This window comes from Gopherus flavomarginatus, chromosome 17, assembly GCF_025201925.1.
Source record: "Gopherus flavomarginatus isolate rGopFla2 chromosome 17, rGopFla2.mat.asm, whole genome shotgun sequence".
In the NCBI taxonomy this organism is placed as follows: Eukaryota; Metazoa; Chordata; order Testudines; family Testudinidae; genus Gopherus; species Gopherus flavomarginatus.
This window is the reverse complement of record NC_066633.1, coordinates 16,643,357-16,665,234: the sequence shown is the minus strand read 5'-3', so window position 1 is coordinate 16,665,234 and position 21,878 is coordinate 16,643,357. Positions and strand designations below refer to the sequence as shown.

The window sequence follows — 21,878 nt, the reverse complement described above, 5'->3', positions numbered from 1 at the left end:
AAAAGAGATGAAGAGGGATGAAATGGTGGAATTCTTCGTTAGGTGACTCTCAGCACCATTCCAAGTTGGCCACAGATGTCAGGAGCAAGGGAATGCAGCATGCAAGTGTTCATTGACTTCTTGTTACCTTCCACTCTTTTGACCAAGCCTGATATTAAGGGATTAGAATCTTATGTTGGGGCAGGCAGGGGGAGGGAAGGAGAAACTCATTACATACTTGAATTATAATAAACTGATTTATTCTGGCTCATGCAATGGTATTTCACTGTTTAAACAATGAGGAAAAATAAACAGGGGATTTAGTATTTTGGAAGTGACGCAGAACTGAGTGACTATTGAATTTTCTGACACCTGTCTCCAGAAAGTCCAATGCTACCAACACAATTCTCACTTGGGGTTCATTGCCATCATTCTAACTAGCAGCTCATGCTAGTTTCCTACCGTTTTTGCAGTAACTTCTTTACCAGACAAAAATACAACAGCATGTTGGGACTGGATGCTTGGCATTGATAACATGATATAAACTGGGATACTGATAGGTCAGAAATTTAATTCTCAGTGAGTACTTTAGTGACTGAAAGTCATTACTGGTCTGAGGTCTGTTTAAAAGGAGAGGGTTGGTCTCAGTTCAGTTCCTACTGGGTGAGCGTGACAGACGCAACCTCAGAAATCTGGCACTAATGGGCATCTTTGTTGGCGGTCTCATTAGAGAAGCCACAGAATAAATGAATAAAGAGATTTAAATCCCCTCTTGCTTCTGATCCTTCCAGGTCAAGTCGAAGTCACATCGCTTGGGGCGGTGTGTGTGTGTGGCAAGTATACCTTCCCACTGCCCACGCTGTATCTGAATAAACAGATACATTTGGCCTTTAGTTTCTCCCTAGGGCTGTTCGTTTGGCAGTGTTGACCATCACTGAATTCAGTTGTTGTCGTTTTGCAAGTGTCATTTAAGAACAAGAAAGGGAAACATTGTGGACCCAGTTCTCTGTTGGCTTGACTCCATCAAAGTCAGTAAAGTTCTGCCAGCTAAGAATTTGGCCCTGTAAGTGCATTTTCTATCTCAGCACTATGCTTTAGTAAGATTCTTTTAAAATGGATACAGGTAAGAATATGCAGGGAAAATACAGGCTAGGAAGTATCGTGGGGACTTTCATAGGGCAGAAGAACTGCAGTCTTTATTTGTCTGCTTTTTTTAAATCATCTCAGCTCGCGCTGCTGAATGACCACTGCCATTACTGCACATGGACCTGGATAGGGGATGCATTACCACTTCCTTTGCCTGGCCTATTGTGATCCAAGCAACTGGGGACACAGATGAGTGTGGGAAGTCCTTAGTAATTACTCCTCTTTGATTTCTCACTGCAGACGAGCCCAGCAGGTGTTACTTCCATGACGGTGATGGTGTATGTGAGGAGTTTGAGCAAATGACCAGCATCAAAGACTGTGGGGTTTATACCCCCAAAGGCTTCCTGGACCAGTGGGCTTCCAACGTGTCAGTCTCTCATCATAGTGACCAGGGGTGCCCAGGCTGGGTGGTCATTGGTCAGCCAGCAGCAACTCAGGTAAGGAAGACCCAAGCCCTACACCTGCTATAAAGCTAAGTCCAACAATGCAAAACTTCCATCCACAGATCCACCCAGTTAACCTGCAGCTTGGATAAGGAACTCAACTGATGCTAGCTCTCTTCAGTATGAGTCTGCCAAGCAGCAGTTTGCTCCAGATTCTGCCTCTAATGACCAGGTAGGAATTGGCTCAAACTACTGGTCTCTCTGCTCCTGAATCCTGTCTAATGATGCCCAATATCCGCTGCTTCAGAGGAAGAACTCTGCAAGAGGCAATTATAAGATAACCTGCCCCCAGGGAAGGTTTCCTCCTAAAGCCCATTAGTTAAAGATACCTTATATACAAAGCCTGAAGATTTATATCCCTTCCAAAGTGTTTGTTTATTCATATCTATTGCTTGTAAGGCTGGATATTCCTGTTATCTGTATTGATATTGAATCCTTTCTGGAATCTCTTGGCTTTGATGCTGTCTTGTGGCAATGAGTTCCAAAGGCTAAGTGTGTGTTGTATGAAGGAATATTTTTTTCTAACAGTTTTGAATTTGTCACTTTTCAGTATCATTGAATGTCCCCCTCATTCGTGTATTCTGAGAAAGGGTGAACAGTGGGGATCGATTGACCTGCTTTGTACCACTCATTACTTTGTATACTTTTGTCATGAGTTGTCTCTTCTCTAAAGTAAACAGTCCCCTGGTAGAACTAGCCATGGTTATCTAGAAGGGGTCATGGGAGGGCAGTGTAGAGGGAAGTTCAATGTCAACATATACAGCAAAAGATTTAACTGTGAATTATACATTCTGAACGCTTCCAAGAGGCCTGCAAGGGAGAACAACGGTATATGAACCACTTGGTCCAGTTTATATTGTACATGAATCCATAACCAGTTAGTGACAAAGTCCACTCCAAAAACACAAAGTGCCGTTAGTATTGGGTTAGTACCATGGCAGAGTCACCCTTACTAGCAGCCTAGGATTGCACATGGTTGCCTTGTGGTTACTTGTTTGGTATATGTTCTTTTATTTTTGCTGTGCACAGGTGCCACTGCTCCTCCTCCCTCTCCGTTCTCTGTGCATTAGAACATTCCAAAATGCAGCGTCTAATATGCTTCTGGCGCTGCTTGGTGTGCATGTGCTCCGGGCGCTCTACCCCGGCTGAGGCACTATGGGACAGCAGATCTGTTTTCATAGTGTACTAATACAAATAGGGGTAGGCAGTGAAGTAGGTGACATATGGTCATGCTTTGAGAAAAAAAAAAACCCTGCTGTGTAGCCACAAGTCAGGCACAGAATCATAGAATATCAGGGTTGGAAGGGACCTCAGGAGGTCATCTAGTCCAACCCCCTGCCCAAAGCAGGACCAATCCCCAGACAGGCATGTTTGTTGTACCCAGTTGAGACAAGGTAGTCACAGCCTCATTACAAAAATGTACATACAAGACACCATTGCATCACACAGGCTCACGAACATGTCTCCCCCTTGTGGCTGGCCACAGTGCCCATAAGAGCTGACACTCCCGGATAAAGGATATTCCTTTAGCTCGACAGGTAGGCCCTTGTACTTTTGGTGCTCAAGGGCCCAGGGTGTGTCCCCGTTAACAACCATAGAGTCTGTATGTATGTGGCCATGTCCCCATTGCACTAGTGCATTAAGTTAACCGACCTTCTGAAGTTAAAGACATATGGGTATGGAGCCATTATTTTCCACATCACCGAGGCAGCGTCATAACTTGCAGAACAGCTCATTACATATCACTGTGGAACATTTAGACCAGGCAATAAGGAGTCCGGTGGCACCTTAAAGACTAACAGATTTATTTTGGCATAAGCTTTCGTGGGTTAAAAGCCCACTTCTTCAGATGCATCTGAAGATGCATCATACCCATGAAAGCTTATGCTGAAATAAATCTGTTAGTCTTTAAGGTGCCACCGGACTCCTCATTGTTTTCGTGGATACAGACTTAACACGGCTACCCCTCTGATACTTAGACTAGGTAGTACGCCATCAGCATCTTAACAAGAAGCCCTGACAGGGTGAAAATTAACCTAAGACCTCCCTCTAATCACTGCATGTGACAATCAGTGAAGCGCTATGTCCTCCAGACCTGTTTTTTTTTTCTACTGAGATTACTGGCGAAAGGGATGCCTTTCCCCATCAGAATATTATTCAGAGTTGAGTGTGTGTGTGTGTGTGTGTGTGTGTGTGTGTGTGTGTGTGTCTGTGTGTATTTTCAGTTATAGTTTTTCATGGTGTTGTAGTCTTTGGCTTGAAAATAAAGAGGCATTTGTGCTGGCTTTTCCCATCTGAATCCCCTGAAATGAGTGTGGCACATGATAATACACAGAATACATAAGCTCACTGTTTGCAAACTAATCATGCTTTCAGTAATTAAAATGGCGCTACCAAGGTGCTTTAAAAACATTTTAAGTACTTTCTTTTTAAAGTCACTTAGGATGTTTTCCCCCCTCATCTTTGGATATTTGAAATTGTTTTCTCACCACAACTTTATTTCTGTCAGAGGTTGCTCACGAGCTGTAGGTTGCTCCCATTTGTTAGTTACTGTCATGTTATTCATAAGTCTTGGGCTCAGTGCCTTTACTTGATATTGTAGAGTGGCTTCTGAATGTTGGCCTGCTCACATGTGTTAGCTATTCTGGGTTTGTTTACAAGCAATGGACTAAGCCCAGGTGCTTGGTACGGTGGGGTTGGTTGTTCATGAGAACTGTATTGCACACGTTTGTTTGTTGTTCTAAGATTACCCATGAGTACTCGATTGTACTTGTTTTGTTATTGTAGGGTTAGTCGTGAGTACTCGATTGAGAAATGTTGAAATACTACGAAAAAAAGAGAAGCTACAATATCCAACCTGTTTTTGGATAGCCAATGTCCAAAATGCTTGTAAAGAATGACACAATCTTGGCACAAAGGAGAGGCCAAATCTCTTCTCACCTTTTAAGTAGTCACACTTTCCACCGGGGCAAAAACAATAAACCAGCCACTTCTACTTTCCTGGCAGCCACTTTTCAGAGCTGATTAAGGAATATTCTCAGAACTAATAGTGTCACATTTAAAGCCAATTTGGACCAGTCGAAACATTGCACAAATGCCAAGCTACTTGTACCTACGCAGTATTTTCTTGATTTCTAAGTTCTCATCCTCTGATGATTTCTAAGTTTCTCATCCTCTGATGCAGGGAGAACCAGTTATCTGCTACTGATGGACAAGGAGTTTTTGGGCAAGCTCCACACTGTTGGACAACTCTTCAACCTACAAATCTTTCAGAAGGTTTTTAAGGATCTTCTCTTTTCCATAAATGCTTTGAGAATCAGTATCAGGACACATGCCTTGTGCATGTGGTGTTTCCTTGGAACTTCTCTTGTGCTGGAGGTTACTGAGGCTGGTGTAATGCTTTACAGGACTTGGCTAGATCCTCAGCTACTGTAAGTCACTAACATCAGTGGAGCTAAGTCGATGTACAGCAACTGAAGATAGGACCCCATGTCTGCATTAGCCCTGTTTCTTACAATTCCTTATTGCTGTCACTGTAGGTGACGCTCAAGTGGGAGTGCTGGCGTGGCCACTGGTTCTTTAACCACTGTGCCATAGAGACCTACTTTGAGAGGGCTAGAACATTTTCCATATCGGAAGCCCATGAGAGCCCCCTCTTCCCATTTAGCTGGCACCTCGCCAGGTCCCTTTTAGAAATATGGGACGGCAGGATTAATGCGTCCCCCAACGCCCACACTAGTGACCTCTGCATTAGACGACACAGTGGTTAACACGTCGGCTTGCCCAGTGAAGTGCCCGTGAGTGAAGCTGCGCCAGTGGAGAGTTTTAAGGAAGGGAGCCTGCTGTGGACTAGACAGAGTGTGAATGGGAGGCCGCATTGCTTTCCATTGGGATTTAAGGAGGCCAGTTTGGCTAGAAGGCTACGTATTGGGTCAGCGTTCTCATTGTGCAGGTGTTTCTCTTATTTTCCAACAGCACCATTGGCACTGGAAGAGGAGTTTGTTTGTTTGTTTGTTTGTTTTTAGAGCAGGTTGTATCAAACAGCGCTCTTGTGTTTCAGGGTTGTTGTTTTGTTTTTGTTGCTGTTTTTTACAGCAAGCTTTCGGCACAGCTTTCCCTTTGCTATTATCCTTTATGGGAAGTCCACACAAACACTGACAGGCTGGTTTCAGGAAGGATTGTTTACCTTGGAGATCTTCTGAAGGGAAATCCACTGTTTTATGAGCGAAAAGCAGATGGAGCGCTCGCGTGTGTGGAGTGACCACAGGGGGCTTGGGAGGCCATTTCGCCTCACCTCTGGTTGGCATCGCTCCCACTTGTGGATGGCTAACTCTTTTGTGGTTTAATTCCCATTGAGCCGTTAAGTGGTTTTAATAAAGGAATAAAAAGAGAATCTTTGGATAGTTCACTCTTGCCCTTCCAGCAAGCCCTGCTTGTTATTATCCCACTTATAGCAACATGGCGTGCAGGACCCAGAAGCTGATGTTTGCATTGGCGACCTACAGTGCCAGCCCCTGAATAGCTTAGCAGGCCTTGATTGCATTTCCTCCCAATTGTGCAGGAGCTGATTACAGAAAGTCACTGTGTAAATATGCAGCTTACGCTTGCTGCTGGTACCTGTGTTGTCCCCTGGATAGAAAGGAAGCAGGGCTCAGTTGGAACTAATTGAAAGGAGATTTTGTATTGAGTCTGCTGGACACAGAGACACCCTGTGGTTCTTTCTGGCTCTTAAGCTCCCAGACTGACTAATATACCCTGTGCTGCCTAGGGTCACCACACAGAGACTCCCATTGGAGTAAGAAGTCATGGAAGGGGACTGTTGTTCTGTTGTTACTTCTGTGCCCTCTCTCTCAGTTCTTAATGCTTGCACACACCCATGCGCGTAAGCAATAAGCACATCACTCTACCTGCTGCAAAAGGTCTTACAGAACCGCTGACCTGCTGATGTTCCATGCACTAGGAGAGAGAGAGCCCCCTGCACAAAGGAAATAGCGCAGCAAATTGGGGACCTGTGAGGGGATGCAGGGGAGTAGAGCAAATACAGTAATGACATTGACAAGGATGAAGAATCCACCCCCAGGTTTCTGCCACATAGTTTTATTTCAACAAATAAATATAGCTCAGCAGAGAATTCCCCGAAGATCAGAAGATGCCAATAAATATAATAATCCTGGAGGGGGTTGGGGAAAAGAGGAAACCTGTCACTTCCTTTGAGGTGACCTGCTTGACACAAGGGAAGGTGTCTGTCTCTTGGCTCTGTGAATGGCCCTGTCTGAACTTCCCCATTAGAAGCCACGTGTTCCTGCTCTTCAGCAGTGACATTTCCGTTGGGCTTGGATTGAGAAACAATCTCCAGTTTTAATAAGATGATTTGCTTTGCAAATGTCTTGCTTATTGATAGCACATCCAGGCTTTGACCTGCTGGCCTCTTGGTTGGCAGCAGAATCCCGCTAAGGGCACGTCTACACTGGAATAAAAGACCCACGGTACAGCCGTGGCTGGCCCAGGTCAGCTGACTCAGGCTCATGGGGCATGAGTTCGGCTAAAAATCTGTGTAGATGTTCGGGCTCAGGCTGAAGCCTGCACTCTGGGACTCTGCCCCATCACAGGCTCCCAAGGAGCCCGAACACCTATACGGCAATTTCACAGCCCAAGCCCAAGTCAGCTGACCTGGGACAGCCGCTGGTGATTAATTGCTGTGCAGATATATCCTAAGAGGAACCATTAGTGGTGGAACCATGAGTGAGCAGAGGCTGGTTCTGGAAAACGATGAGCTAGGTCCTAGTTGCTTTCTGTTGCAAAAGGACTGTAGGTTTCTCTTTCAAGTCTATGCTCTGCTCATGTAGATAGATTTCTAGTAGTGATCCTCCTGAGTGCCTGAGTTTGGTTCAGATGAGTCCTCAAAATCAGAATGCTTATCCAGACCTTGGCCCAGAGGCTACTGACCAGATAACTGGGTCTCTGGCCTAAAGGCTGTTTTGTCTTATGCTGTCTACTAGTGGCTAGTCGAGCAGTTCAGATTGACTTAACATAGCAACATTGTGGCCACACTCCTTGTTTCACCAGGCATGCGCCTGCAGCAGAGCCAAGAAAGATCTGATGCAGGAGCTACTACAGAGGCCATATGCCACCCAAGCTTCCGGCATGCCAAGGGAGTCCTCAATTGGCCACCAACAGCACGTTTGAGTCTGCCAAGGAGCTGGCCTCTTGCCACTGTGCCGAACTGGGCTGGAAATCTCAAAAGAATGGTCTTTCCCAGGAGATCTCTGGCACGTCCACTCCATGGCTTAATAGTGGCACTTAGCGCATCATCTGAAGATCTCAATCGCTTTACAAATATGAATTAATTTAGCCTCATCACAGCCCCACTCTGAGATGGGGGGTTTCAGATGGGGAAATTGAGGCATAGAGAGTGAAGTCACTTGTTTAAGGTCACCCAGCAGGTACACAGTAATAGAACCCAGGCCTCCTGAGTGCTAGTTGGTATCCTGTCCACTGGGCCACACTGGCTAGGATTAGACTGTCCTGCTTCCCAGAACTAGAAAATTCAGAGGCCCTCAAAAATGAAAGACGTAATCCTGGTATTTTCAAATCTTAAAGAAAGGTTGGTTCAAATTCGTGGGGGTTTGTTCTTATCACCTCTCTCTGGGAAAACGTGATTTTTCAGCTCTTTTACTAATGGTGATAATTTTTTTTCGTTGATCTGCTGCACTCCAACAAGTGCATTGCTGGCCACCTCGTATTGTTATCTTCCGTTCCATGTACCATGCTGGAGATGGGCCACCTGGGGGGCTGGAAGGATGTCCCTCAATAGCGACACCATCCCTGCTGTGCATAACTCAGATCGATGTTTTGAGGAAATCTACAGTTCAAAGTCAAATTGAATGAGAAGTAGGATTTCCATGTGTGCTGTCCGGCATGAAAAGGCTGTATTGTATAGAGAAGGTTGGAAAAGACAGTTAGCTTAATGGACAACCAGGGATTAGATAGTAAAAAGGGTAGAATGCTAATCCCTTGACTGCATTCCCTGATAGAAAAATAGTCTCTCTCCCATCCACTTCCTTCAGCATTTATTTCATCCTTGCAGTAGTAAACGATCAGCCTGCATGGTGAATGTAGTAGCTTCAGGCCAGCAAACATAGTGAGATGTCAGAGGAGATTCCAAGCTATTTCACCAAACACTGGAGGGATTTCCCCCCACCCTTTGGTTTTCAGAATAATTTTTCAAGAGCACATATGCAAGTCATCTAAAGGGAACAGAACAGTGAGGACCAGGGGCTGGTACACTGTGTTCCCTTTGTGTGCTGTTCAGAAAATAGATAAAAGAAACAAAGGATGATGCAGTGAGCAAAGCTACCATCAGGACTCGCAGAGAGGTTTGATCTGACCTTTTTCAGAAATGAAGGTCAAACTGAAAGTCCTCAGGTACTGGAAACTGCTCCTGCCTGCCTAGCACCTGGAGGCATTTACCACTAGCAAAACACGATCAGGAGTCCATAACATTGTACTAAATTAAGGCCAGAACTTGAGGGAAGGTAGGTAGGTAGGTAGCTTTTCTCTAACAAAAAGCCTCATCTGCATTTTCAGGGAACCAGGACAGTACATCATTCTATCATCCTGGCTGTTATAAACACCGAGAACAGAAAACATGCCTGGTTGGCACCCCCATCTCATCAGTGAGATGGAAAGTGGGTACCTGGTACAGTCAGAGTGCTCGTTAGCGTAAACTTTTGTGAATGGGGACATCTCCCCTCCTTTGCTCTTGCCACTCCACCTGCTGGTCTCGCCATCTGCAGCTGCTGTACCCCTGTGATTCACAGCATGGACTGCAGTAAACGTGGGGTAGCTCCCCTGCACCCTATCTGGATTGTTTGTTTCAGGTCTCTCTCTGTTCCAAGCGGAACGATCATGCATAAATATATCACCACATTTGCATTGTTCATGCATGGAGGGATCACATCATTTCTCTTCCCACCCCCTCCTCAGCCCTCCTCTGACTCCCCACCGTGCAGCTTCACTGTAGTTTGCATAATTTCCCTTTGCAGCAGGAAACAAAACCTGCTTAAAGCGCTGCCAGTCAATCAAGCTAGGTTAAAAATAGGCTTGTAGATTAGTTTTGATTGAATTTAAAAATAATAATAAGAGGAAGAAGATGAAGAGGGGTGCAGGAGCAAAGCCAGCATGGTCTTTACTATGTCATTTGGTTTCATGTTCTGCGCAAGAAAACATGTAAAATATGTAAACAGAGCTCTCCAAGATTGTAGTGTAGCTACAAAGCCACAGATACACAGACGTGCAGGGTGCTATTCTTCAGCAGAACGGAATGCCATCCTCAAAACCACACACTCATTTCTTTAAGCCTGAAAGTAAACTTTCTCATGCCAGCAGTGGAGAATTTGTTTTTCTTTTAAATGAAGGCTTGTCTGGACTGCTTGTCCAGAGCATTGTAGGCATTTAGGCCTACCTTGTCAGAAAGGGCCACCATCTCTGGGTATCGCTCAGTGTTTGGGTGTCCAACCTGAGGCACCTTAATGAGGCATGATTTTCAGGGGATAGGTGCTCACTCTTCCAGTGTCTGAAAGTCAAGCCACTTAAGGAGGTGTTAGGCACCCGAAATCACTCGCTGGATTTGAAAATGTGAGACCTTGGGGCCAGAGCCTCAGCTGGTATAAACGGCCTATTACCATTGGCCACTAGTTCCTCAACTCAGGGACCTAATATTGAGGAATCCAAAATTAGTGACCATGTTTGAAAATATTGACCTTAAGGCCTGATTTTCCCTGTTCCCTTTGAAGTCACTTGAGTAGGAGTGTTGGATGTTCAACAGCTCCAAAAAGCAGGCTTCATTCTCCACTCAGATAAATGGGTGCAAAGCCCACTGGTATCCGTGGAAGCCGTGCAATATATCTAATACCACAACTAGGCCCTCAGGGCCCAGCTTTCAATCATGGATGCCTAGGGGCCATGCTATGAACTTCTGACTCAGTGCTGGTGTTACTGCCACAAGCAGTCCCACTGGCTATGTGTATGAGTATGGGATGCTAGCACACATTTCTGCAGAGCATTTTGGTCTCCTTCCCAGCTGATTTCACTCGGATTGCTCTTGTGCATAACTACTCACTATGTGAGTAACGGGTTCACAGCATGGCTCTCAGTAATAACGCTTTGCACTTCTAGAAGAGGTGACTTCACTATTACTTGTTAATGAAGCCTTACATCACTCCTTTGAGGCAGAGCAATAATGAGAAAATTAAGTCCCAGAGTAGAGGTGACATGTTCAAAGTCATGCAGTGAGTCAGGAATTTTAAACATACATGTCCTGATTCCCAGTGACATGCTTGAACTGTGGCCATAAAGAATGTATGCTTGTGAGCAAGCAGGTAATTACACTCACAAAGCTGGTGATCACCTACTTTCCATGCACCCATGTATATTTGTGCATACAGTGAGCTGACTGCACCTGCACATTTCTTATGAACTCAACTTGCAAATCAAGGGTTTAAAGATATGGCCTTTGTTTCCAATATATATGAAACTTGTGTGAAGCTTTAACTGTGCGTGTGTTTTAATGCAGGCCCTTGAAGTCAGTGATTTTCCAAGGTATTTAGATGCTTAAAGTAACGCATGTTAGACACCTAACTCCTATTGAGTTTCATTGGGAGTTAGATGGCTGACCTGGTTTGGAGCTTTGAAAATCCCACTAGACACCTATCTGCATCTTCGGGCACTTTAATACCTTGAAAACCCAGCCTTCAGAATCAAGTAGCTTCCTCATTGATACAGACCTGCACTATTCCCTACCATAAACTTTTGGAGAAGACCAGTATTGGAATATGGAGTTTCTGTTCTATCCCTGGTAGTGATTTCTGAGAAAGGCTGAGCCTGCAACACCTGTGAGCACTCCTACTCGATCTTCTGAAGGGACTACACCTTGGAATGACTACTGGAGTAGCTGTGAGCTCTCTCTAACAGACATCGCTCCCGCTTTATTCCCTACTGCAACTAATGTTGGGAAAGACAAGGACTGAAGTAGCTGTGAATTCCCTCACTATCCTGAGAAGTTCTATGGGGAAGTTCTCCATACAGTCTTCTGATTTCATTAATCAAAGTTTGAAGCTCATCAGAGCAACCAGAGCTGTTCTGCAGTCCGATAAAAGTGATGTGCTTGCCCAGACACCTGCAGCAAAATCACACTTGGATGCAGATGTGAACAGTTGCATGCCAAAGGAAGCAACTGGCTGCTGCTCTAGGAAGGGTCTCTTTGGATGGTCCAACTCATTTAGGGGAACTCATTTATGTGGCGGCAGTTTTGTTAGTCAGCATTTTCAGTCCGACTGCCAAAGAAGCCCTGGGAAGCGTGTGTGCTCGTTCTGGTTTACACCCCACAAGCCATCCTTTCGAATGTTAAGAAAAACAAGCTGCAAGACCATTTAATTTCAATTTGTGCCTGCTGACGTATGGCTGGATAGTCAAGATGAGGCCAAAGTACTTTGCTTGTTGAAGTACAATTGTATTACACACACACACACACACTCTCTCTCTCTCTCTCTCACACACACACACACCCCACTGCTGCCAGCCAGAGTATCTCTTCTCTATGTATTTTCTCCCTGGATGTTGTAGCCAATTGAAGTCTGGTGACAGGTCAGAGAAAATTTGTTCCTCTTTCCTGATACCCCTTAAAATTTGAGGCATATTTAAGTTCTCACATACCCAGAGAAGGCAACTCCTTTCCTGCTTTGTATCGCAGAGAGTTGTGCAGTTTAGAGAAAGAGAAGGAGACAGAAAGAGGGAGAGGGAAGTTGGTGCCCTCACTTATTCCTGCCTGTGGACGTGCTGTGTGTTGGGGGTTATATGTCGTTTATATAATACATTGTCTTGGTAAATAACCCTACCCACCGCTGAAAAAACATGATTCTAACTCTGAAAATAAAAGGCCTGGAAACTCATCATTTTCAGCACATGAAAAGGTTTTATTCTTTCAACACGCAGATGTTTTTAAGTGAAAAATCACTCCTTTGACCTTCCCTGAATGGGACTGTGTGGTCAGAGCTGATATTTACTGCGGCACCACTGTTGGTTGCACCCACAGGCTAAGCTTAGCCAGAAAACTTCAGAGAACTTGTGGAGTGCCTTTGCTGTCTCATTGTTACCCTCATACTGCCGTTGATGTGTCTGTGGGTCTGTGCACTTGAACTATTAAGGGGAAGAGATTGATGGCCAGATTACCATTTAGAGCCCAGAGCTGCAGCCCTTGAAGCCAATGGGAGTTCTGTTTGACTAAGCATTGCAGAAATGGGCCCTGCACTTTCACCTCACTAGTGTAAAAATGCATCTTAATTTTGGTTTTGTTTGAAATTTTGCTCAGTCTTTGGGTGGGTTCAAGTGTCTTTGTTGCCCAAGTATCTTCTTAATCAGTATGTTCTTATTATGGGCAACTAATAATCATACTGGAGATCCTTTTGGATTCATTGTTGTTGCTGCCTGGCTTTCTACAGCTGGATGTGTATTTTATCCATCCAAGTCAATCTTTGCTGCCACTTTGTGTGGGGATAGGGAGGGAAAGCTGTCGGGTAGGTGTTAACAGGCCTGAATCTGCTCAAATGTGCACGAGCGCCTCACCAGCGTCACTCCATCGAATCAGGACCATTGAGATCATTTTTTGCCCTTCTGTCTGCCTAAATTCATGCCACTTTTCTCTGTTATTGGCAACTTGACTTTGTAATGGGACTTGGTGCCAAATTGGTTCCTCTTTAAAAGACTCTTTGCTCTGCCCAGTGGTCGTAAAAGCCTGTTGAATGAGATTGTTTGGCTTTACAATGACACTAATACCACAACCCCCGCGAGCTATTACACAAGCGTTTTGCTATAGGCCGTGCTAGCTCGTCCAATTTTGAGACATTTAAATTGGGAACCCGACAGTGTCAGCACTAATGTTCTGGCTAGAGTCTTTTGTTTACCATTGCCTCCTCATGGACAGGGTATAAAATCTGCTAAAGCACATGGCAATCTGTAATGACTTCACACTTTTGTTAGCGGTGGTGTGAAAGGTGGATGCAAGAGATACTGCTGCTGAGAGTTAGCTGAGAATTTATTTTAGTTTTAATGGGAGTGACCTGAGGTTTTTGAAGCTAAAGGTACAGAGGTCCTATTTTGAGCTGTACCCTACATGCTTCATGGCCTTTTTATGTATATAGCTAGCATTTGTAATCTGTTTAGACATTTGAACCAATGCCCTTTCTTAGTGGAAAACAGCCATTATTTACACTCTGGTTACAAGAGCTGCCACACTAAAACAGTCCCTAAAAGAGCTAGCATAGGTGATGCAACTGTTTCAATGCAACAGCTTTATTCCAAAGTACTCTGTTAAATAAACAGTAACCCTGTGATATATCTAAACAGGAACACATGGAAAAATTGTGTTACGCAGGACACCCCCATGCTTCAGATGAGTTCAGATGCTCTGTTGCTTTGCACTTTGTGCCATCATGTACTTACACCTACACTCACTTTGCACTTGTGTAGATGATTGTATAAGGTGCAGGGTACTAGTGCATCACACTTGGGTGCCTGTAGCTACCCAAGACATTCTGGCATGTAGTGTAACTGCATTTATTCAACAAGGTTGTTGCCATTTTAATTTCTGTTAGTGACCGAGTAGGTCTGAATGAAATGTTTGCAATGAATCTCTGACGCATGCAAAATCACCTGGTTTGGGGTTTTATTATAAATTCAGAACTCAAAGCAGCTTTGCCAAAAGGTTCAGCAAAGATCAGTCACCTCTTGTGAACACTTGGGTATGGATCCAGAGCAATTTGGGCCCAGTTCCGAGCCAATCTGGACTAAGTTATGGTTTTGTATTGATACCAGATGAAGGTCATGGTTTCATGTGATTTTGATTTGAAATTCATTTGGTTTTAAATGAATTTGCTTTGAGTTGGGGGTACATTAGAACCAGAAAGACAAAGCAAAGCTCAGGATGTGAAGCCCCAAATGAATTAAAAAAACAAACACAATGTTCACACAAATCTTTTGGAAGTGAAATAACCACATTTTGCATAAGGCCGTAATTAATAAGGCCTTGAGTCGTGTATTAATTTCAGATACTCTTACAGCCTGGGCCAGATCCTCAGCGGATATAAATCAATATAGCTCCAGTGGACCTCTGTGAAGCTACACCACTTTATACCAATGGAGGATCTGCTGATTAGATACTTCTTTTTCATAATCTCTGTTTATATACAGCACACTTCATAATGTCATTTTCCCATAAGAACAAATACTATCGTGTTTGTTGCTGTTAACATAAAGGGCACCTATCCACATCTCAGTTACATTAGTACAAATCAGCAGTAACTCCACTGAAGCCAATGCAGTAACACCACTTTAAAAGCAATGCAAGAGAGACCAGTAACTGTGTTTCAACATGTATAAAGATCACATTTCAATGAACCAAAAAACAAAACACCTCCATGGAAAATTGGGATTCATCACTAGGAAAACTGCTGGAATATGGATCAAAGGTGAAATGAGCCAAGACAGCATCGAGACTATGTATTGACAGACCAATAGCACAGTAACTTTCAAGCCACAGATGCCATCGACTGTACCAGATTCAAGAGAAAACTATTTGTGTTGGGAACTGGCTCAGCAGCCTGGTGCTAGGACTTTGTACTGCTGTGCAGGAGACATAGGTTTGATTCCCAGCCCTAGAGCCAAATTCAGCTCTTAGTTACATTGGTGAAATTGACAGATGAAATTTCATCTGGCTCCTGAGCCAAGAGAATCTGGGAGTAATATAGAATCAGTGTGTTCACCCAGAGGGTGGAATAGCCTCCAGCAAATTAAGCAGACTGTTGAGGAGCTGCACACAATTCTTTGGCATGAAGGACAGTGGCCATGCCGTGGGTTTTTCTCACTTTGCGCCAGCTCTGTGAAAACGCGGGGGAACGTACAAGAGAAAAAGGCAAGGGCCAGCACAGATTTGTAATGGATTGAAGAGTCTGAAAACAACCCTCACTCTTCAGCTGGAGGTTTACAAGCAAACTAGAACTGAGCCTTTGCTGAATTTCTAAGAGATTCACATAAACTTTGCCTCGGTACTTCTTAGTTCCAAACAGGACAAGAACGAAAGGGTCTCCATACCAGGAGAAAGGCTGTTCTTTGGGTATTTCTGGCCTGGAATTGAAACTAAATTGCTGGATCCCTCATGAGTAAGCCTGTTCCTGTGAGATTTCCATCCCAGCTTTGCAGACTCCTGAGGTTTGGATAGTTCAGATAAACTGCCAGATTATTGGGTGTTTGTTTGAACCCAAACGCTGACCTTTTTAATGGTTCACTCATCACTAGTATAGACAGTTTCACCTTCCTGTAACCCCAAGTCCCGTTTCCTAGCTTAAATGAGAAGCAGATAGCAGCAGTTTGGAGCCTTTAGTACAGACTGGACCCACTGTGCAGTACTAGGGAAATTGTGTCATGTATATGTGGCAGTCATCCTGGCTTTCATATTAGGGAATAAGCAGGCAGGAGCCTTTCTGAAACTGTCTGCTGCATCTGTGTGTAGCTTTATTGGATGAAATTAATCTTAGGTCAGTAAAAAGCCATATGTACTTGATACTATGTCCTCTTGGTGACTGCAGAGGGCAAACCCCCCATTCTAACACCAAAGGGTTAAAGATTTCATTTTGAAGGGATACGCTAAGATGTTTTTTAAGTCTGCATTTGAGATTCTTTGGCACTGCTTTTCCAAAGCTGGCCTGCAGACAAATTTGCTGGGGTGAATGTAAAGAACGTTCTGCAGCGAGGCCAGCTAGAAACTTTAGAAATTGAGCTGTTTTATTATTATTATTATTATTATTATTATTTATTGTATTTTATTTATTTATTTGAGTTAATTTTTTCACTATCTCCCTAAGGAACTGAATGCATCCAGTTTGTCCTCCAGCAGGTCATATGTTGATCAAAAAGGTTTTCCTACCCTTTGTAATTATTATAGCTGCTTAGCACTGGGTAAACCAAACCTCTGAGGCTATGTCTGCACAGCAAAGAAAAAACCATGGCTGGCCCATGCCAACCAACTCAGGCTTGCAGAGCTTGGGCTGCTGCACTGTTTCACTGCTGTGTAGGCTTCCAGGCTCAGGCTCGAGCCCAAACTCTGGGAGCCTCTCACCTGGAAGAGTTGCAAAGCCCAGGCTCCAGTCCAAGCCCAGACATCTGCACAGTAGTGAAACCACTCTGCAGCCCAAGTCCTGCAAGCCTGAGTCGGCTGGCCCGGGCCAACCACGGATGTCTAGTTGCTGTGTAGACATACTCTAAGTTACCAGCAGCATGCCAGGTGTACCACGACTCGGAGGCAAGTGTTGAAGGCGCTTCAGCTGTTAGGCCTTCTAGTCACTAACCCTGGTGGGTCCCAGTAGCCACTAAGGATAAGTCCACACTGCAGTTAAAAGTATGCAGTGCACTCTGGGTTTCTCTTCCCTGCAGCTCCTGGCTGGCCATGTTGTTGCTGCTTCCAGGTCACTTGACCTTCTTGCTGGTTCAGGATCTTTTCATGAGGTGTCTGCCCCTCCTCCTCCCTGGCCCACCGTAGTTTCCTGCTTAGCAGATCCATCACACCTTCTACAGTTCCTGTGCAGGACTTTGTGTCCCAGCACAAATATACCTGTCACAGTGAATTGTAACAGTAGAACTCATTGGGGGCTTGCTCTTTTGCAAACAGTACTGTGTTTGGCATGTTTTATCGCAAAGGATCCCAAAGCAATTTTATTGCTGTAATCCTACAAACAGGAATTGCTTTGGCCAGTGCTGAAAAGGACACACCCCCACCCCACCCCACCCCACCCCTGGGCTACAGCAGGAATCAGTGGGCCCTTAACAGCACACCACAACACCACATATCAGCATAGCATCCGTAAACATTACATCCACTTTAAACTGTCTCAGTGGATGAGACCTGGTGCAGCTCTGGTGACCAGCAGCAAGGCTTGGTTTGGAGGAAGTGAGAACAGACCAGATCATACACTATGGAATTGTCTGTGCAGTGGAGATTTGCCCACTTACAGCCATCTGAGGCCACCTACCTGGGTAGCTGCACTGGCTCAAACTCCTGATATAGATAGGCAGAGCTGCTACTAATTGCAGATTTTTCCTTATGTCCGTTTCAAGTAGGGCTGAGTCCCATCAATGCAAATAGGAACTTTGTTGACTGCACTTGAGGGTTGCTTTGGTGCAGCTACACAAGTGGCTGGAATCCCCAGTGTGTATAAAGTCTGTGGCGGTCTGGAGGGGAATGGCTGGGTTGAATGGTACATGACCCATACATGCTTACTTGCAGAGGCAGATCCTTCATGTGTCTATGTACTTACACAGGCCTCATCCTGGTAGGATCTGAGTGCATCACTGTCTTTCATGGATTTTATCCTCCCAGAAACCCTGTGAGACAGCGAATTGTTCCCTCATTTGTAGGTTAAAAGTATTGGGCTTCTAGTAATAAGGGTCTGAAGCTAGAGCACTTTGGTGCTGTGGACCGTCACATACTCTGGCACGGATGCTAGAAAGGGAAACACGTGGAAGCTCCTAGCAAGTAATTTATGTAGATACTTTGCAGTTGCTTTGTGGCAATCAGTAATTGGCTAGAACTGAAAAAATGACACATTCACCATGCATTAGAAGGAATATTGAAATGGTAAAATCTGTCAGCCAATGGGACACTTAATCTAATCAGCAAAAAGAACGAGGAGTACTTGTGGCACCTTAGAGACTAACAAATTCATTTGAGCATAAGCTTTCATGAGTACTCCTTGTTCTTTTTGCTGATACAGACTAACACGGCTACTTAATCTAATCAGGTTCTTATGGCACAACCCTTAAGGAACTTAACCGTACTAGGGAAATTTGCTATCAATTGCTAACTCCAGCATTCACAATAGTACAGCTCCTGCAGCCATTCTTAACACCATCTGGATTAGACTTGCTCAGACCCCTGTCAATCACAGCTTTCCCCTTGCTCTTCATCAACCCACCCTACCCCCTGCAATGTTTTGAATTGTTTGCATAAGTAGTGACGGGTCAGCCTCAGAAGGTTGGGAAGCTTATCTGAACCTTTTTCAAACTAGCCAAATCTACTGAGTCTGCAAAATCGAAGTAGAAATCTCCTAGGTGCAGGCTTTCTTGTGAGATGTTAAGGATTCTTCTTATGTTCCCAGATAGAACCAGAAAGAGCTACAGTTCACAAAAAGTGAAAACTAGCTATTTAAAAGTTATCAGAGTTTTTCTGATCCTCAACAATGGTTTGTTTTGGGTTTTGTTCAAATTTTTGGTGAAGGTCTGGGCCTGTTTTTAATATTGGTTCTCACACATCTTTTAAGTGGCATTTAAAATGAGCCAAACCCCAGCTCTCCTGTTTCTCTCAACCAGCTTTTTGTGCTGATAGAGTTAGTAGAGAAACAAGAATAAGAACAAAACAATATAAAAGCAGCGAGATCTTTGTTCGTGTCAAAGAGTTCTATGACCATTTAAATTGCAGATGTGGGTAAGATACATTTCCTAACTGGATAGGTATTAAAATGAAACCCATGCTCCTAACAAGAGAGAGGCTGCTGAAAATGCAAGAAAGGAGAATTGCGAAATGATACATGTTGAATTGTTGGACTGGGTTTCAAATGCCAAAGATAGTTTATGTAAAGTCTTGCACTGTTGTAAAATGTAACACTATCCACTGGCTAGCCTCAATGAAGCTTGGCCCCAGTTGTTTAAAAAAAAAACAAAACTGAAAATCTTCTTCCAGCCCATTAAAGCTGATTTATATTTTGTGCATAGATTCCTCTGCACTGGGCCTTTAGGGATTCAAATTATAGAAGCCATTACCTCACTTTTGGCCAATCCGATTGCTCTGTTCCCAAGCATTCCAAGCACTCTCAGCATTTGCCTGCCGAGACCGGGAACGGAGTTCGGTGCACAATTACTGAATGGACATTGTATTTTTCACTATCAAAATAGCTCTTGTAATAGGCTCAGTTCCCATTTTAGAAACAACAGTGGCGTAGTTTCAGGGAATGGGCTATTCGCAATCTATTGTCTTTGGAGTTCTCAGCTGAGGCCCCAATTTTGCAGTAAAACCCACTACTGCACCCAACGGATCAGAGTTCTACCCAGTGCAGGCCTCTGCACTTGTGGTCCCAGTTGCAGAGTCAGGGCCTTAGAAACTCTCTTTGGTATGTTTCTGGGAGTGTGATCAAGTGGTTAACACAAGTGATTGGCCTCCAGGTTTGGATTCTTGTCTTTGCTACCAACTTGTGTGACCATGAGGAAAACACTTCACCGCTCTGTGCCTTGTGTTCTCCAGATAATGATGTTACTGAGTTTGCAGAGGGGCACCAGTCAAGGGCGTTGAGATCCTTGAATTGAAGGCATCCTACATATGCAGTTGTGGTTTTAATGTTCAAAGTGCTGCAGCTTTGCTGTTCTTCCACTCCGTTTTCTCCAGAGGCAGCACTATGGGGGCTAATAATTCACAGCCACATATATACACTTAAAAAACAATCTCACTTAGCTATGATGTTGCAAGAGAAAATCCATGTCATTTCCTGAAGATTATTTTTCATGTCTTCCATACTGACTGTGCTCTGGGTTTCTTATGCACTTAAATCCCTGTACCCTTCCTATCCCTTTTCACCCATCCCCTGATTTCAGATAGGCCACTTTTGAGCAGAATGGGGAGGTTTGCAGAGAATCCCATCACATTTTCACCTCTGCCTCACTGTGGGTGCTATGGGATGAATTGTAGAGGGGAGAAGAAGGTGATTTTGATTAAAGAAACTAACAAGATCACAATTTTCTTATCAGGGCCCATTTGGAGTTGGGTTGTGGAGGCAATGCGTTCCTGATTGCATGTATTTTCAATTTCACATGGTTATCTGTAGCCATCCTGAAGAGAGAGCCAGCTAGTAACAATTAGTAACAGGAGGTTTTAAATAGAAAGACACAGTGTGTAGATAGTGCTGGCTGCATCCACAATACCCTATGTGTTTATGTATCTAAGAGGCAACGTAGGTGAAGTAAGATCTTTTATTGACCCAACTTCTGTACAAGCTTTCGAACTACACAGTCTTTTCCAGGTGCAGGGAAGGAGTGCTTCAAAAGCTCGAAAGCTAGTACCTCCACTAACAGAAGATGATCTAATAAAAGATATTACCTCACCTACCTTGTCTCTCATGTCCTGGGACTAATATGGCTACAGACAGCACTGGCAAATATCTCTCCATCCAGCTATTATTTTAGTACTTTGACTTCAATGGGAGCAAAGTGAGACTGGGCACTTTTGAAAACTCCACCCTTAACCAATTACTCATAAAAGGAGACTTTCTCTTGGCAAACAGAGTGCCACAATGAGTCGGGTGCTTCTGTTCGTGGTGTCATTGTGGAATAATCCAATGGTGTGTCTGACCTAAAAATAATGATATCTAATAACCTAATGGTATTAAAAGTAGCATTTTCAGTTCTTACGGACACCAGCACTTCTTTTGACAGTTGTATCCATTTCATGCTTGAATCTGAATCCACTGTGACATTTCCCTGTGTTGGTCAGGTGTGCCGAACCAAGGTGATGGACCTGAGTGATGTGGTATCTGAATATGCCTGGTATCCCTGCACAGCCAACTTACCGTATTCCCATATGACTCAGACCATTTTCTGGTTAAAGGTAAGAGATACACACATACCAGTGCCGTGGCTTTCCTTTTTTTTGACTTACCTTTTCTGCAAAATTAAAAAACAAAAAGTTTTGAGTGTAGACAAAAGAGGACTTTTATGTGATTTGTGACAAGAATTGCTACTGAAAAGTGATGCTTTTGTTGTATCTTAAAAAAATTAAAAAACCATGAACCATTCCAGTTCTGCACCTGATTCTCTATGCTTTTTTCTTCTCTCCCAGGCATATTTTTCTCAGCCCATGGTAGCTGCTGCTATCATTGTCCACTTGGTCACCGATGGAACACACTATCTGGATCAGAAGCAGGAAGCGATCACTGTGCAACTGTTTGACACCAAGAAGCAAAACCATGATCTTGGTAAGATGGTTTTGCAATGAGCTTTGCCTTTCTTCTTCCATAGGTTTCCTCTGTTTGCTCCATCCCAACTCAGAGTAAAGCCAGTACCTCTGTTCAGCTTTCCCACCAGCAGATTGGTGTTTCTGGAGTAGAGAACCAGCAGGAAGACGTACCCACTTCAAGCTCCAAGAGCTGGGGTTTATTGCAAGTCTGTGCTGCTAGTCAGGTATTGTCATGCCCACTGAGGCTACTCAGGCTACCGATC

General features: G+C 44.1%; 1 protein-coding gene across 1 annotated transcript in view; it reads left to right on the top strand.

Annotated features, from left to right (window-relative positions):
- PAPPA (pappalysin 1) overlaps positions 1-21,878 on the top strand; it is a 217,316-nt gene that overhangs the window by 119,981 nt on the left and 75,457 nt on the right. Inside the window, exons 10-12 of the mRNA XM_050926896.1 lie at positions 1,366-1,562; positions 21,154-21,267; positions 21,499-21,634. Of these exons, the coding sequence (XP_050782853.1) occupies positions 1,366-1,562; positions 21,154-21,267; positions 21,499-21,634 (447 nt within the window). The remainder of the gene's footprint in view (positions 1-1,365; positions 1,563-21,153; positions 21,268-21,498; positions 21,635-21,878) is intronic.